Consider the following 17,347-nt stretch of genomic DNA (forward strand, 5'->3'; position numbering starts at 1 on the left):
ACACACACACACACACACACACACACACACACACACACACACACACACAAGTCATGCTATCAGCCAAGGGGCCTTTAACGATCTCTTTGACCTCTGATCTTTCCTGCCTCTGGACTGATCTGAAATATCTCACCCCGAGACAATAAACTAATAAATTATTGGAAATCTATAGCTAATCTTAAAGTCTCGAGCACTGTACTGTGTAAAGCTAAACAGAAACAGTAAAGAAAACGGATCCACCACATTTAGTCAGATAACCAATGGCAGACAAGAAGACAATAAGAAAATGTAAGCAAAAGACAAGAGCTAGACATGAAGATGCTCTTATAAGTAGTCAAATGTTGTATAATGTTACTTTGGACATGACCGTAATAGCTACATGTAGCATTGGTAAGAGATCACCTATAAAGCTTTGAATTGCACTGTAAACTATGTATTAACACACACGTACACGCCCTGCTCATTACCTGTCTCTACCATCTGTCACTCGGTGGGGTTTCCTTCAGTGGAAAACATCCATGCTGTTAAGCATATTTGTGTGCGTGTGTGTGTGTGTGTGTGTGCGTGTGTGAGTGCCCTTATGACAGGGACTGATAAAGAGCATGTCTATGTCTGTGGGTGGACTCGCCGTACGTCATTTCAATCGACGCAGATCTCCCCTGCAGACTTTGTATTTTCCAGGCACAGGCAACAGAGCAGCAACACACGGAGGACTTTCTTCAGAAGCATGCCGGCCCAGTTTCATGGATCACTCTGACATGGTGTGGATTTGATGATGCTTTTCCCTACTCTCACAAACAGAGAGGACTGATGTGTGTGTGTGTGTGTGTGCGTGTGCGTGACACACTTTGCCTTTGCTCGGCAAATGTCCTAGCTAAGTGTCCTGATTAAGTTAGTCAGAGGAAACATTGGCAAAAAGACAGGAAGATACACACAGGGTCATACACACAGACTCACCCTGCAAGATGGATCTCAGGTGACACTTGTGCTCTTGGAAAATATTTGTCAAAATCATTTGTAATTATATTTGTATTGGATAGACGGGCAATAAATATGCTTGCAGCTGTAACTGAGTAATAATTTAATGTTACCCATTTCTTTACCGTTATATTATGGTATTATTATTTAATGCATCTGTTATACCCTGATGTCTACTGTGCTGTATCAATCTCTACTTTAAACTTGCTGTGAGCGCTTCAGGAACACTTAGAAATTTTAGAATTTATACGTTTTTTTAGTCTCCAAAGCTGTATTTTCTCCTGATTTCAATCATACTACTCAACTCCCCTTTCACCTATAATAAATCTACATTCCAATGAAGAAAATGATTAATGGTCGATACGTGAAAACAAAGAGCACATTCACTTACTGCAATCACACACGTATAATCTTTTCTGTGCTGGTTAAGACTGTAGACGTGCTGCAGACGAGCAGCCGCCACGCCGAAGCGTCTTAACAATGCTGATCGTTGTGGCCCGCCTACGTCTGCAGCTCTGACTACAACAAGGACATATCGGGTTATAAAGGGGACGCCTCTGCTACATTATGTGTGTGTGTGTGTGTGTGTGTGTGTGTGTGTGTGTGTGTGTGTGTGTGTGTGTGAGTGAGTGAGTGAGTGAATGCTAATGACTGACCGGGGGGACCATCATTAAGGGTGAAGGAAGAGAAAGGGAAAGAGCAAATAACCTGGAACAACAAGGTTATTGACAAACTGGTACAGCGTGCATCACAGGCTGAGCCTTTACACGCTCATCAAGGACAGTAAACCTAAATGTGTCACGATATAAGCAGGTTAGCAGGCTGTTTATTTTAACATTCTGAGCAATTCTATTCATTTATTTGTTACGCAACGTAGAAACCTAATAAGCAGGCAAAGATACGCATCATTTTTACCTCATCAAACCTGTCGAAGGAGGCACCATCCTGCATGAACTCGGGCAAGTGCTTCTGCCAGTTGAATTCGTAGGATTTTGTCATGGCTGCTCACAAACCTGAGAGACAGAGGAGAGACAGACGCACACAGAGAGAAAGAATTAGTGAAAGCTCTGCAGGAGGCAGGTGTACTGTAAGTGGAAAGAACATTGAGTTTTCAAGGACAGAACGCATCCTACGTAAACACATACAATATGTCCTCTTTCCTCTAGTCACGAAGAGATGCTGACTCACTGATTATAGACACCGTGCCTGGCCCTCCACTGAGAAGCACAATAACTACATGTAAACCCAGTTTACCAGTAATCTGATATGCAAGATGTTAAACTTTAATTTTCATGAACTCCAGCATAAGAATCTCTTTAAATGTTTCATGACAAATACTGAATCACAAATAATAAAACTAATTCTGATAAACATGTCACAGCATTACAAAAGTTGTTTGTGGGCTTCCAATGAGAGCCACTGTGTTAATGTTCGAGTGACAAAACCAGACCAGGGAAAGGCAGTAAAAACTCAAAAACCTAAACCCCCAGAACTTTAAGAGTAACTGCATACTTTAGCGCGTTTTTTCAAGTTATATACTAAATGATGTGAATGTACTGTGATGTAACACATCAATGCTCGTGTGAATATTGACATTTCTTACCAAATATATAAAATTTGGGGTTTGAAAATTGCCCAAAATGTCATCAGCTGTTTTAAATCAACCCTAACCTTGCAAAGATAATCCTAGATCGATCATTTAGGATTAAGCCGTCATGAAATGAAAGAATGTTAACGCCCTCTGGTCAGACCCACCTTTCACTGTGCAAAGAGTGTGTAAATGATATAATCATTAATTTATTAAGTGGTTTCATTTTTCTCATTTAACTCATTAAGTTAGCTTTCTAGCTAACGTCACCTTGTTAATTCCACCATGTTTTTCATGGCAACGTTGCTCCGATCACAGAAAATGAGCAGAGCATCGGGCTGCAGTAGTACGGAATAGTTTTAATATTAATATTGCGTTTTTATTAATTAATTAATTAATTAATTAATTAATTAATTAATTAATTAATTAATTAGTCTAGCCTGGGACAAGTGCACAGAGACATTAATGGACATGTCTAAAAGTAGAAACAAATCCGTCAATGCGGTCGTAAATCTGATGTTTCTTGGCTCAGAGTCACAAGCACTTGATTACGCAGCAACTGGCAGCCCAGCAGCAGACGCTTCAACAACACAGCCCTCCTCCACAAGCTCTCCAAGCACATATCTTATTCAGCCTCAGTGTTTTAAAACAACAAAGAGGACATTGCTCGGTCGTTGAGTTGCAATCCAGTGGTTAGGAATATTTTTCATATTTATGTTTGAAGGAATAACAATCCCTAGAATACAGCAGATCCTTTCTACGACTATTTAAAAAAAAATGTTTTGGGCATTGCTCCAATTACCATCACCATTTCGTTATTGTGACGTGTGCAGTAAGACATCTACAGAAGGAGCAATGCACTGTAAAAGATCAGAATCTCTACCAGTAGCTCACTAACAGTAGTTGAGGGTGGAATTTTCCATTAAGTCTACTTTCATCTTGCACTTAGTCTGAAACAGTCTAGAGGTGCAGTGCACTCCTCTCCGAACACAAAAAACAAGTCGGGCATGATTCATGCAACACATCTGAACGTGTAGCATCATGGAGGGGAGGGCGTCCCGGACAGGAAACTGTAATATTGTTGATGACACCACCCAAATATAGGCTCTCCTTACGTCAGCCTCAAATGTGTCAGGCAAAGCGAGAGGGTGAACGTGACATACTATGTATAGTCTAAGAGCTCAGCTGGTAATAAGTCATTATGGGAATACTCTGAGGTGTGATTTGATTAGGACATGTTCCAGGGCTAAGATTCCTTCATGACAATAGTTTCTAATATACAGAAAATCACACTTAACATATAATCAAAACAATCACGTACTTTTCAATTAGCATGGCTGTAATTTAGTCTCTAAAAATACTCCAAAAGGTGTACTGAAGGTTTCATTTATGTGTGTGCGTGTGCGCGCAAGCATCCTGCTGTTAGCGCCGAGATTAAAGACCCACATTTCAAATCACAAACCACCCATTCTCCTCCCAGGGATAAACCCAACTGGATGTTGATGGGTGAGATGACAAAGAGGGAGACAAAGGAGGAGTGAAACGGAAAGAAATAGGGACAAACAAAGAGTACGTGCTATAGACATTCCTACATTCCATGATCGTCGCACATTTAGTGTACTGTCTGACCAGCTGGTCACTCACGTGCTCAGCAACACTCAAACCCATAGAATCTCTGTATAAGAGAGCACTCAAAGTCTTTGACAAGAAACCGCAAACCTATCATCACTGCCACATCTTGAACAAACATAAGTTTTTAAGTTTTAACAACCTTATCAGCCTTAAAGAAGCCAGCATCATTTACAAAGTCCTAAATGGTCTGGCACCTCCTCCGCTGAACGAGTACATCAAACAGAGACCTGTCTGCGGCCCTGCGACTAGAGTCACCAGAGCCTCCGACAGAGGCGACTGTGTCATCCCACACAGGTGCACCACCTTTGGTCAGACGGTTCTGTCTGTCAAAGGCCCTCTGGAACACTTTACCATCCTCCGTTAGGGAGTGCCCAAACTTCAGCACTTTTAAAAAGCACATGAAGGGATGGCTGTTGTCCACCCAAACTTGTGCACATAGATAGTTTAACCTGGGTTAGTAGTATTAGTGTCATGGATATGTGATGTGCTAATGTTATATGAATGAATGAATGAAACCTTAAATCTGCAAATTAATTAATGCCTTTATGTGCAATATATCTGGGTGCAATACGATGAATATGAAATGTCTTCCTTACACTGTGATATTTTTTCTAGTTTCTTTTATATATATACAGTGGGTACGGAAAGTATTCAGACCCCTTTACATTTTTCACTCTGTTTCATTGCAGCCATTTGCTAAAATCAAAAAAGTTCATTTTATTTCTCATTAATGTACACTCAGCACCCCATCTCGACAGAAAAAAACAAATGTAGAAATTTATTAAAAAAGAAAAACTGAAATATCACATGGTCATAAGTATTCAGACCCTTTGCTGTGACACTCATATTTAACTCACATGCTGTCCATTTCTTCTGATCCTCCTTGAGATGGTTCTATTCCTTCATTGGAGTCCAGCTGTGTTTAATTAAACTGATTGGACTTGATTAGGAAAGGCACACACCTGTCTATATAAGACCTTACAGCTCACAGTGCATGTCAGAGCAGATGAGAATCATGAGGTCGAAGGAACTGCCCAAGGAGCTCAGAGACAGAATTGTGGCAAGGCACAGATCTGGCCAAGGTTACAAAAGAATTTCTGCAGCACTCAAGGTTCCTAAGAGCACAGTGGCCTCCATAATCCTTAAATGGAAGAAGTTTGGGACGACCAGAACTCTTCCTAGACCTGGCCGTCCAGCCAAACTGAGCAATCGTGGAAGAAGAGCCTTGGTGAGAGAGGTAAAGAAGAACCCAAAGATCACTGTGGCTGAGCCCGCATAGAGTTTGCCAAAACACACATGGACTCCCAGACTATGAGAAATAAGATTCTCTGGTCTGATGAGACCAAGATTGAACTATTTGGCGTTAATTCTAAGCGGTATGTGTGGAGAAAACCAGGCACTGCTCATCACCTGCCCAATACAATCCCAACAGTGAAACATGGTGGTGGCAGCATCATGCTATGGGGGTGTTTTTCAGCTGCAGGGACAGGACGACTGGTTGCAATTGAAGGAAAGATGAATGCGGCCAAGTACAGAGATATCCTGGAAGAAAACCTCTTCCAGAGTGCTCTGGACCTCAGACTGGGCCGAAGGTTCACCTTCCAACAAGACAATGACCCTAAGCACACAGCTAAAATAACAAAGGAGTGGCTTCGGAACAACTCTGTGACCATTCTTGACTGGCCCAGCCAGAGCCCTGACCTAAACCCAATTGAGCATCTCTGGAGAGACCTGAAAATGGCTGTCCACCAACGTTCACCATCCAACCTGACGGAACTGGAGAGGATCTGCAAGGAAGAATGGCAGAGGATCCCCAAATCCAGGTGTGAAAAGGTTGTTGCATCATTCCCAAGAAGACTCATGGCTGTACTAGCTCAAAAGGGTGCTTCTACTCAATACTGAGCAAAGGGTCTGAATACTTATGACCATGTGATATTTCAGTTTTTCTTTTTTAATAAATTTGCAACAATTTCTACATTTCTGTTTTTTTCTGTCAAGATGGGGTGCTGAGTGTACATTAATGAGAAATAAAATCTCATCTCCCTACTGCATCTCTGGAGCTCAGCCACAGTGATCTTTGGGTTCTTCTTTACCTCTCTCACCAAGGCTCTTCTTCCACGATTGCTCAGTTTGGCTGGACGGCCAGGTCTAGGAAGAGTTCTGGTCGTCCCAAACTTCTTCCATTTAAGGATTATGGAGGCCACTGTGCTCTTAGGAACCTTGAGTGCTGCAGAAATTCTTTTGTAACCTTGGCCAGATCTGTGCATTAATGAGAAAATAAAATGAACTTTTTTGATTTTAGCAAATGGCTGCAATGAAAAATGTAAAGGGGTCTGAATACTTTCCGTACCCACTGTATATGCGACTCCTTTTTTATCCATTGTTCAACTTTTTATTATCGAACTATTGTGTATTGTCAGCTACAGACTAATTGATTTTAATTTATTACTATTGCATTTTGGCATGACCTTTTCCTTTAGGACACTCAGCCTGTACATTCTGGCAGGGGGACAGACAATGGAAATCAGCCTTGCGGTTGTAATTGGGTGCATTTACATATTAATTTAAAGTGTTAATCAATGTACATTGTCCCTCTCGAACAAATAAAAACTAAACTAGAGATGGGAGGAGAGAAAGAGACCGATAAGATAGAGGCAAGAGAAAATAAAAGCAGTGAACTAAAGGCAAAGTCAACGTGAGGTACGAAGGGGTGAGAGACAGAAAGAAGGAATAGAGAGGTGAGGAGAGAGAGTGACATGAGAGGCGTAGAGATACAACAGAACAGCGGTGGGTCGGGAGAGATGGACGAGTGAAACAGCTGTGTGTGACAGAGAGGCTGGGGGACAGCAGGGTGAGTGCAGCGGGGGATGTCTGCTGTTGATGTAGGGAACACAGATCAGAGACAACATCAACAGAGGCTACAAGAACTACTGGCTGAGTGGGCTATCGTCCACCCCCGGCATGACAAACGCAGACGGGGTATTGAGATGTCATTATGATTCAGAAGGGCTTCACAATTATACAGCCGCTAATAAGAGCTAATCTCACCCGCATGTGCAGGTTCATTAAAAAGATAATTACTCTACAGAGGATGGACCAACCAGAAAATGAGGAAAACATTCTATTACTCCTGTTATTTGCTGAGCTCATTTTGGTCTGTCTGCTATGCGTCACAGAGTTACAGGAGATGTTGCACCAAGACCGAGGGGCAGACTGGACCTCGCAGCTACAGATGGCACAGACGGGCCATTCTAATGCTTCGAATACGTATTGTCACCATATTGTCTTTATACCACAAAAAAAAACTATTACTATTCAAATTAACGCCAAAAATGTTTGCGTTCGTGCCCTCTGGGCGCTCACATAAAAGGCCTCTCCATCTCAAAGGATGGTTTTCAGTCCCAGTACGTCCAGGACCGCGTCAATACACCCAGTGATGTACAAAAGAGGAGCCAACTTTATCAAACCCAGCCCTCCACCATCTGTGGTGTCCTTCCAGGGGGGGGGGGGGGGGGGGACAAAAACACACACACACACACACACACACACACACACACACACACACACACACACACACACACACACACACACACACACACGGGGGAATGAGAACACAGATGCAAACTTCCTGTGGAGATTTAGAACTGAGGCCAGGCATGATGCCAATAACACAACCCACAGAGAGAAGGCAAGTGTAAATAGGCTGCACCCTGTCTCGATTATTTAATAATACGAAACTAAATCTGAGAGAAATGTTTTAAATTCGTAAACCGGGTTCAAAATAACACGACAAATCCTATATCTAATTTGGACTAATTGGGTTGTGCTGTCCTGTCTGATGTTAGCCTAGATCCTGCCACTCTCAACAGTTTGCATTAGATAACATTTTCCTCAGCGGGATAAAATCCGTCCAATTGCAGTGCGGCATGCCGAGGTTCTGTCAGGTCATGCCAGCGCCCACATTGGGCCTCTGAGCTCCCGGACGTGCGAGCGTGCACGTGAGGAGCAGAGGGAAGCTGAAGGAAGCGAGTGAGGTCCGAGCCCCCTGTCCAACCCCTGACAGTGAGATAATTACGATAGATAGGAGCCCCGGGAGGCACACCGTTTCCAGCCTGCTCATCTAGAATGGCAGCTAGGGTAACACCCAGCGGTCCCACACCTCATAAACTAAATTTAGGCTGCATCAGTCAGCCAGCGGTGGAAGGTTGACTAGGGACACACTCAAGTGGACAACACACAGAGAGGCACATCTGACGTGGCTGGCACAATAACCAAAGCTCTGCTTTAATGCATAATCCACAACAGGTATTAAGTAAAGGGCTCCAACACTGAAAATAGCACATTTTGCAGCTCTGTCTAACCAAGAGAAACCAAATGAAACCGAGGTAGAAAACCGGCCTTTTAGTCCTGGTTTCATGCCTCACTTGATCTTACAGCAAAAAATATCTCCTGATGTTTATGGTGACACAGCTTTCATGCACAAATTTAAAATCTGACCTCGTCCAACCCATTTGAGTTCACATTTTATTTTTTTGATATTCAGTTATGGAGAAGCTTATAAAAGTACTACATCTCTGCAATCTCTCAAAATGATCTAGATTCACAACGATGACGATACTTTTTCTGAGATTTATGGGCTACTAGACACAGTACTGACATTACCATGACAATAAAACTTTAGATAATACCGAATAATAATAAATCAAGACCATTTCTGTTCATAACTGATTTTTGTAATACCTTGAATGTTGCCTTGACTAGGATGGTAGCCAGAAGACTACACTATGCATGTGCAATACTGTAGGTGAAGTAGTCACTAGTCTATTAGCCAATGGGCTCCACATTTTTCTGCAGTCTTCTCCTTTTGTAGGCTCAGAAGCAGGAAACACATTGTTCCTTTGCTCAGTGTTTATTTTGAACAGCTGGTCGGCGTTAGAGCACAAGATAAATGTTACGTATGTGATGGTTTTCATCATGCAACTAAAGTTACAGTAGAATGTGCGGCTGGACCAAGAATTATTGATTTTACTTTAGTACGTGTTGCATATTGTGTTTGTTTTGCATCTGTCAGGACCAAAACAACAGACAGATAAATATATAGTACAACAGGAGAAAACCAAAGGCAAAGCAAACTATGTTAGCAGCGCAGCACGGGACACAACCTTGGATTCGTTAGGTGATTTTGCTCCAGGCAGTTTGCAACCAGTTCCTCCTCGTCTTGTGTTTTGCTGCACGGTATCTCCTGGATCTCTGTAGTGAGCAGAGAGATTACACCAACAACACATTTCCTCCTCTGACTGTGGGTATGAAAAAAGTACTTTCCCCATAATGTCAAACTTAACTTGTAAGTGCTTTGCTCAGGGGCATTTTGAGATAAACAAACATGCATCATTCTGTTTTGCCACCCACGATTCTCAACCACAGGCCGGCGTCTCAAATCAAAACATTAACTCACATGCTCCATTTCATTATACAATACTACGCCCAGGAGTATTGCTGCTTTGACTCACTCATATCTATTATTTGTAGATGTTTTTCAAGCGTAGCCTTCATTTTGTGTACGTGGCTGTCTAGCATCGTAGGAGAATAAATATCATCATGTAGTGATCTTTAACTGTACCGATTCGTGTGACCATGTTAAGAACAGATGTCGTTTGTTTTCACGTCTGGTTCCAGACATCTGCATTTCTATTTCCGGATTATAGTATTTTCACTTGCCGCAGATTCTAGAAACTTGGAGTGTACAAGAGAGTTGTGTTTGTTTAAACGCCAGCCACGCTTTGTTGACATACTCCGCACACGTCTCTCAATGTTCTTACACGAGGCTGCTGCTCCACATGCTGCTGACTAAGTCTGAGAAAAATAAATACCAGGAAGAACAAGCTGTATGTGTGCGAGTCAAACATGCTGTAACGTAATGTCTATCACGGTGGCTGATGTTTTATTGCACATGTACATACAATACAAGCACACTACTTCCTCAGTGCATCCGGGTCTCTAATCTAAACTGTACACATGACACCGTGTCCTCTTACCCGAGGATATTTGCATTGCGTTACGAAACACACCTCTCCTATCTATTTACATACAGAAGACCAATGCTGCAACACAGAAGTTTGCCACACTGATGACTCCTCATGCAGCGTATTGTTATGCATTCTGGCAGATGTTCCTCAATGCATCGTATTCCGCTGGAGATCATATTCAGCTCCTGTACAGCTAACACTAATAATTTTCCCACGCATTGCATCTCTCCGCCAGCCTCGTCAGTCGACACAAACAGCTTGTTTATCTCAATGCACGAGAGCCAAACGCCAACACTGCAAGGGTCACAGGTCAAATCCCACCGGGGCCGCTCTTCTAACGATGCTTTTTTGGCACTTGACAGGTCTAAAACCTTACTTCATGACTCCCTCCCTCGCACATTGAAATAAAACAATCAAAGTCATTATGCTGCAGCATCACATCATATCGCAATTAAACTTGCATCTTAAGAATTAAAAATGAAACGGCACTTTGACAGTTTGGAAAGAAAGCTATGACGCACATGGCCGCTCCCTGCTCCTGTTGTTTTTGGATGAGGAGAGGAAAAAGTGAGAGAGCGGGGTTTGGAGAAGCATTAAAACAAGATTAAGAAGGGATTGAACCTTTAATTGTTAGAAGATACTATTCAATGAATGTCCAGTTTGTCTATGGATGTCACGAGTTATACCGGACCAGTCTGCCGTGTGCAGAGACACAAAGGTACGTGTGGTTATCGAGGGCTTGGATGAGCACAAAGGGGAGGAGAAACCCAGAGGCCACAGCGAGCCAACTCCCAGAGACGGCACACAAGACTGACAGGTTCATGGTGGCACTTCAGTAGCCATGTAGTCCTGTACTGTAATGTGTACGTGACTGTCACAGTACATTCCCATCTCTACATTAGCCCTTTTAAATGTACGACGTGTATTCAACTGAATTATATCGTAAGGTGGTCCTGTTGTTGTGAAACCCGTCTGCACATAACCGATGTGTAAATTTAATAAGAAATGTAATAAAAGCTGCAGTAGTTCTGCAGGGCTTTTAGTTTAGTCAAACAATGTCATGATCTCCAGCTGACAACCTCACACCAGGATGCACAGAACAAAAAAAAGAACGCACACATGCACAATATCCGGGAAGCAAACTTTAGCAGGTTGCCCTTCTTAGGAGACGTTGACTCGAGATCGTAGACTGGATGACAGCATTCTGGTGGTGGCAGATTTGTTCAATTGCATTACCATGAATTAGATTAAACTCTGCTCTATCAGATAGAATCCAGTCAGCAGAAGGGATGACGTTTGAGCATACTTTGATGCACACGACACTTACACACAGCTCATGCTGCGAGACAGAGAGCTAAACCATAAAACTGCTTCTGTTTACACCTTATAAAAGAAGTCTTAAATTTGACAAGAGCCCAAAGCAAGATAGTGTTTTTATTACACCAAGAAGACCATATGGCAGTGAAATCAATGTTACTACCGCCTGCATCCGTTTCTACATTTCATTTCGTCATTTAGTCATTACATTGCAGGGTGGTGTATGATCGCTAGGTAAACGTGTCCTTACCTTAACAAGGATCGAGATCCTGTGTGTCCCGTGTACGATCTCTGAATTCACACCTCAACTGAAGCCTAATGCAGCATGCCAACTTGTGGGATACGTGTTACTACACGAAAACCTGGCATGCAAGGAACAGTTTCAGTGTGGAGAGGTGCAGGACTGAGGAGAGAGCGAGTGGAAAAGCTGAATGGTGAGACCAGCCGCTAATCACTACCAGAATTCCCTTTCCCCTCGTTTGTATTGATCCACATTTGGGCTCCACTGACTGTTGAGTGTCAACTGAGGTTTCTGTGGCCCCTCCAGCAGCGAGTGACTTTGTGTGCTCATGTGGCTGCGTATGTGTCTCCATGTTTTTTCTCACGCCTGTTTCCATCCATGCGTTTTGTCAACCCATGCACGTTTAAGTTTGTTTTCGTTGGACCACAAAACCATCTCAGCCCAGAGTCAGGAATGTACATCGCTATTTTTAGCCTACAGGTTAGAGGAGGGGAGCTGGGATGAAAAGATCACAAATCTTAATCTTCTACACTGTTGGAACAAGAGCGCATTAAAAAGCACCCAACAACGGGAGCAATAAGAACCAGTGGCCTTCCTTTAGCTTGCTACAGGCTCTTTACAGACTTCAACAAAAACAAGTGGATCACTCCAAAATCTATTACCGATGACAATTCTTCTGTTTATTGTGAACTAACCTTGGAGAGACTTCTTCACAATGAGGAGGTCTGCTGCATTAAGAGTTTGTTTGGACCAATGACTCATAAGGACAAGAATCTTTCCTTCTAAAAACAACCATAGAAATGCCATTGTGCAAGGCACACAACTTGAGTTATACAGCTGCTCCAGTGAAGCTGGTAATTGGCTACCAGTAGATTGTGGCAGCGCATGTGTGGCAGGTCCCAGGTGTAAACGTGAGAAAAACAAGCGAACACTGCGGTAAATCACACACAGTGCACAACCTCACACAAAGGAAGGGTTAGGAGGAAATGAAAGATCAGAGGTGTTTAAAACTAAATGGATTCCAGCTCGCTACCACCCTCTCTATTCCAGTCATAACTACTCATTGAGACGGAAATTGAAGTGTGGCCCTATTTAGTTGTCATCTTTTCACACAGGTAAAATCTAATTCTCAAGAAAAGAAAGCTTGAAAAGTTTGACTTTTCTCCAATACGTGTAAAAGTTCTATTTTGAAACCCTCTTAAGGTCATTAAGCAAGTTTCTGATCTCACGTTGATGGCAAAATTGCTCCCTCTGTGCAGAATTGATGGGGAGAGACGAGAAAAAAAACACTTTCTTATGAGAGTTGGCAAAATAACAGACAAAAATCTGTTATCACCATCTGTTTCTCTGGGACTACGGATGAGGAAGTAGTATGCTGTTCTGAATGTCTTTTTCCGAGCCAAAGGACCCTCTTCCACCCTCGTCTTTGCCTTTTATAGTTGAGGATCACCCTGCTCACTCACGCTCCTTAGTCCCAGGTTACATAATTAACTTGAGCCTGGGATACTGGAAACCGTCCGTCTTTCAGTCACACACACACCGACTACAGTGTCCAGCTGCTGTCCGACTGAACACGCACAAATATCCTATACCGAGTGCATGGGCGTCAATAAGAATAAGACTTTCCCAGGATCTCACTCACTTTCACACACAAGACAGTTTTCAGGTCACTCTCTCCAGGGTTCATTCCTCCTGAAGAGCAGCTGAAGATGTAAATGAGTTCACATAATACACGGCCATACTGGGAGATCCACATGCCGAGAGAGTCCTATATATAGTCATCCACATCCATCCTCTGCCAAATCAAGTTACACAAAGAATATAACACAAGGCCTAATGGACCGAGCATTCACCTAATAAATGATGGCCTGAAGCCTCTGCCAAATGGTGGATGTTAGTGAGCGTGAGTGCATGTCAGAGAGAGGCTGCTGACCCGAGGGCCAATGACGACCCTCACTGGGGGAATACTGAGGCCCCTCAGCGGGAACACGAGGGGAGGAGGGGAGAGAGGGGTAAGGGCCGTCCCCGGGTTATCAGCCATCTTAATCGGAGGTATTTAGAGCACTGCACTTGAGTGTGTGTGTTTGTGCGTCTGTTTAAAAAGGCACTTAGTCAGGGAGTTCCCTGAATGTAATGAGGTAGATGGGCCAGGCTGATGCATTAGCACACTTGACCTACCCTGCGACTGAGACACGGCTCTCTGGTCCAAACCTCCCCCTGCCAGCATATCTGCATCACAACTACTGTTATTTGACCGTTTAACGAGTGAATAACAATAGCAAGTAATAACTTGAGTTATTTGGGAAAGACAAACTACAGGAGAGCGGAATCAAATTAACATTTTAGGCCGAGAACAAACTATCAATGCAGAACTGGGGCACTCTCCATACCAGTGATGTAGTCAGTGGCTTTGTATGGGGAAGAGGAGTTTACAATAGAACTAGAAATCCTCAGTCTTTGCACAGTGATGAATATGTGTAGCTGAAGCCACCAAAGGGAATATGGAAAAGAACATTTCTCATGGAGGTGATGATGAGGAGATGGTATCCGTGTCTGGTTAATAATAGAAACATCCCACCGGAACACTGGTATTAGAAAGACTTTAACGTCAAGGCAGGTGATTTTAAAAAGTGTTTGGACAAACCGTGTGAGCACAGATACGAGTGAGCCTGAGAGCAGCCGGTGTAAAAGGAAATACTGTTCTGACTGATGACTAATACATTAATCTCAACTGCTTCTGAAACAGGACTTCCTTTTCTTTCACTTCTATTTTCATCAGAGCTCTTGCTCAGGAAGTAACACCAGCGTTGGGCTATTTTCAGATATGAGACTTTAATTTTCTCCTACTTAATATATTTACACTGCATCATTTGCCTGCTTAGTTGTCCCATAACAGAAACACTTCATACCGAAGAAGGCTATTTGATACCCGTGTTATATTCCTGGAGGAATAAGAGGACACAGCGAGTATCTATCTCACGGCTTAGTCTAATCTTGATGTTCCACTCGGAGGTGATGGAGGTAGGTGCAGGGCAACCTGCAAAAGCCGGTTAATTTGGGCATGGAAGTTAGGTAACTGGCCTTCTGCAGAGCGATGTCTTCAGAGGGAAAATACCAAATTATCCCCAAATTACTGTTACATCACAGACTCTGTGCGGCACTGCGCTGTGCGGGACTGTGCTGTGTGCGACGGTCTCATTTAGACCAGATTAGGGGGTCGAAGGTCTGCTTTGCCCAGCTACACACACTCTGCCGAGGGTGTTTTCGGGACCAGGTTTGCCCAAACATGGTCAGAAATACTGAAGATGGCCGCGCACACACACACACACACACACACACACACACACACACACACACACACTTTTTGAGAAGCCTCTGAATTTCATTTTAAAAAGATTCCATTCTCCTCAGATGAATTCAGTAAACTTGTAGTTAACCGTTTGTGCTGGTTCCTACAAAATGACCCCACGGGGTACCCGATACAGAACCTAAAGGGAGTTTAGAATGAATGGCGACTAAAACAAACTACATTACGGAAGGACAATTTGTCACATCTGAAATTCCAGCCATAAGATGCAGCCTTCCACCCATTCGCCTTACTGGTGCCCATGTCAGAGGGGGACACGAGTGAATGAGGGATAACCCCGCAAAGGAAGACCTAAAAAGAGTCCTAAATAGAGGCTTGAGAGTTTGAGACCAGGGGAACTGGGCAGGAGGAGGACAGTGGGAGGGAGTAGGGGTTGCTCAAATATATGGGATTTCTCCCTTTGCCCAAATAAGTACCTATGAAAAGAGAACTTGTGCCCCGCTGAGCTGCCGATAAGGCTCAGGAGAAAGGAGCTGTGGAAATAGAACATGTCCATATAGAGACGGGAGCTGTGAGGAGAGGGAGCAGGACGGGGGCAGGGGTTAAATGCTTCCCCTGAATTTGTGCTTTCCACTGGCGCGAGCCCAGCGGAGAGTCCCCGCTGAGTGACACAGCCAAAACACCAATGATGAGAGAGACTGGAGATTCTTTCATCAGGCTCTACAGCTTTTCAGTCAGCGAGGCTTTGACAGAGAAGGTCGACAGAGGAGCAGAGCGAGAAGACATCAAGAGGAAAACCTGTCTGGACAAAACACCCCGCAGATGTTGCTCTTGTCCGACACCACTGGTCTCCATAGCAACCCTGCTGGCCAGTAATAGCCTCCAGCGTCACGAACACACACACACACACACACACACACACACACACACACACACACACAAAATGGGATCCCAGTGTGTATTTTTAGAGACAGAGGGACTCACTATCCCACCCAGCCCAACCATCCCATCAGGCCAGAGAACACACATGTCTAAACAGAGGCCATCTACACCCATCATTAAAAGCCCTGGCCACACCCACACACACCCACACACACACACACACAGACACACACTTCTAGTAAACAAGCCCTTTAATTGGCGATGACAGATAGCTGGGACTGTTACATTAGAGCTGGCTCGTGTTGTTGGTTTCCTGAGTACGTGCAAAAAGCACTTACTGATTAATAATAAGATATACACTCATTTCAACATTGATAACATGCCTCTACATTTTGCGAGAAGATACAGAAGACGGCTTTCTTTGACCAATGTGTTCAAATTCTGCACAAGTTTTCATTCAGAACTGAAGAATGTCAACAGGTGTCCTCGGCTACTGCGCTCCATTTCTTATTACCTTTGATTTGATGCGCTTGCCTTTGTTCTGAAAATAGCAAAACAGATGTCATTTTAACTGACCTGAATTGTGGTTGTAATGAGAGAGCAACTGTTGTCTCCTTGGCCAATCTAAGATCTGAAAGTGGCTATTTGTACCATCATTTGATCCGTGAAGCTGCTCTGTGATCAGTAAGAGAGGCTTCCCAACCCTTCCCAGGTTTTTAGAGGCAGGGTTAGATTCATGACATGAAATATTATCTGGGGGAGAGGCCAGAACACTTCACACAATGCCTCTCTGTGTCCATTTACAGGAAACGATGCCGTTTCATAAAGGTGACGACAATTTGCAGTTGAGGGAGGGCAGTGATTACGTACAGGATTGAAAAACACTGAAAGCCTGTAAACTGTATACGTGGGAGGTGAATCTGAGAGTACTTACCAGGTGACAAACAGAGGGACAGAAAATTGAGGGGAGGGGCAACACTGGAGGACAGCACTGGACCACTCTAAAAAGAGACACAGAAGGAAGAGGAGCGAGAGGAAGAACAAAAAAGGGAAGGAAAAAACGAATTAGTGAAGTGTAATTTGCAGTCATCCACTGTGCTTCTGACTTCATTACTCATCTTGTACACTTACAGTAATATTACAGATGCTTGTTCTGCCTTCAGGGGAGACACACAAACACATGTCTCTGCACGACATACACTGGGGTGTAATCACTCTCCCCCCTCTCATCCTATTTGGCTTGTGGAGAATTTTAATCATTCCTCTGGCGTCTGCTTAATAAACTTTTAATAGGAAGCTGCTTCCCTTAAGAAGGGTTGCCTTCGTCGGAGAGAGTGGTGGAAATGAGCTGGCAAATTAGACGAACGGCAACACCT

At 43.5% G+C, this 17,347-nt stretch overlaps 1 protein-coding gene across 1 annotated transcript in view; it reads right to left on the reverse strand.

Annotated features, from left to right (window-relative positions):
• plcb4b (phospholipase C, beta 4b) overlaps positions 1–17,347 on the reverse strand; it is a 59,585-nt gene that overhangs the window by 26,921 nt on the left and 15,317 nt on the right. The window contains exons 3-4 of the mRNA XM_031865924.1: positions 16,906–16,972; positions 1,894–1,991 (exon numbers count right to left, since the gene is read on the reverse strand). Of these exons, the coding sequence (XP_031721784.1) occupies positions 1,894–1,977 (84 nt within the window). The 5' untranslated portion in view covers positions 1,978–1,991; positions 16,906–16,972. The remainder of the gene's footprint in view (positions 1–1,893; positions 1,992–16,905; positions 16,973–17,347) is intronic.

Source organism: Anarrhichthys ocellatus, unplaced genomic scaffold (genome assembly GCF_004355925.1).
Source record: "Anarrhichthys ocellatus isolate YVR2014 unplaced genomic scaffold, GSC_Weel_1.0 scaffold34, whole genome shotgun sequence".
Lineage (NCBI taxonomy): Eukaryota > Metazoa > Chordata > Actinopteri > Perciformes > Anarhichadidae > Anarrhichthys > Anarrhichthys ocellatus.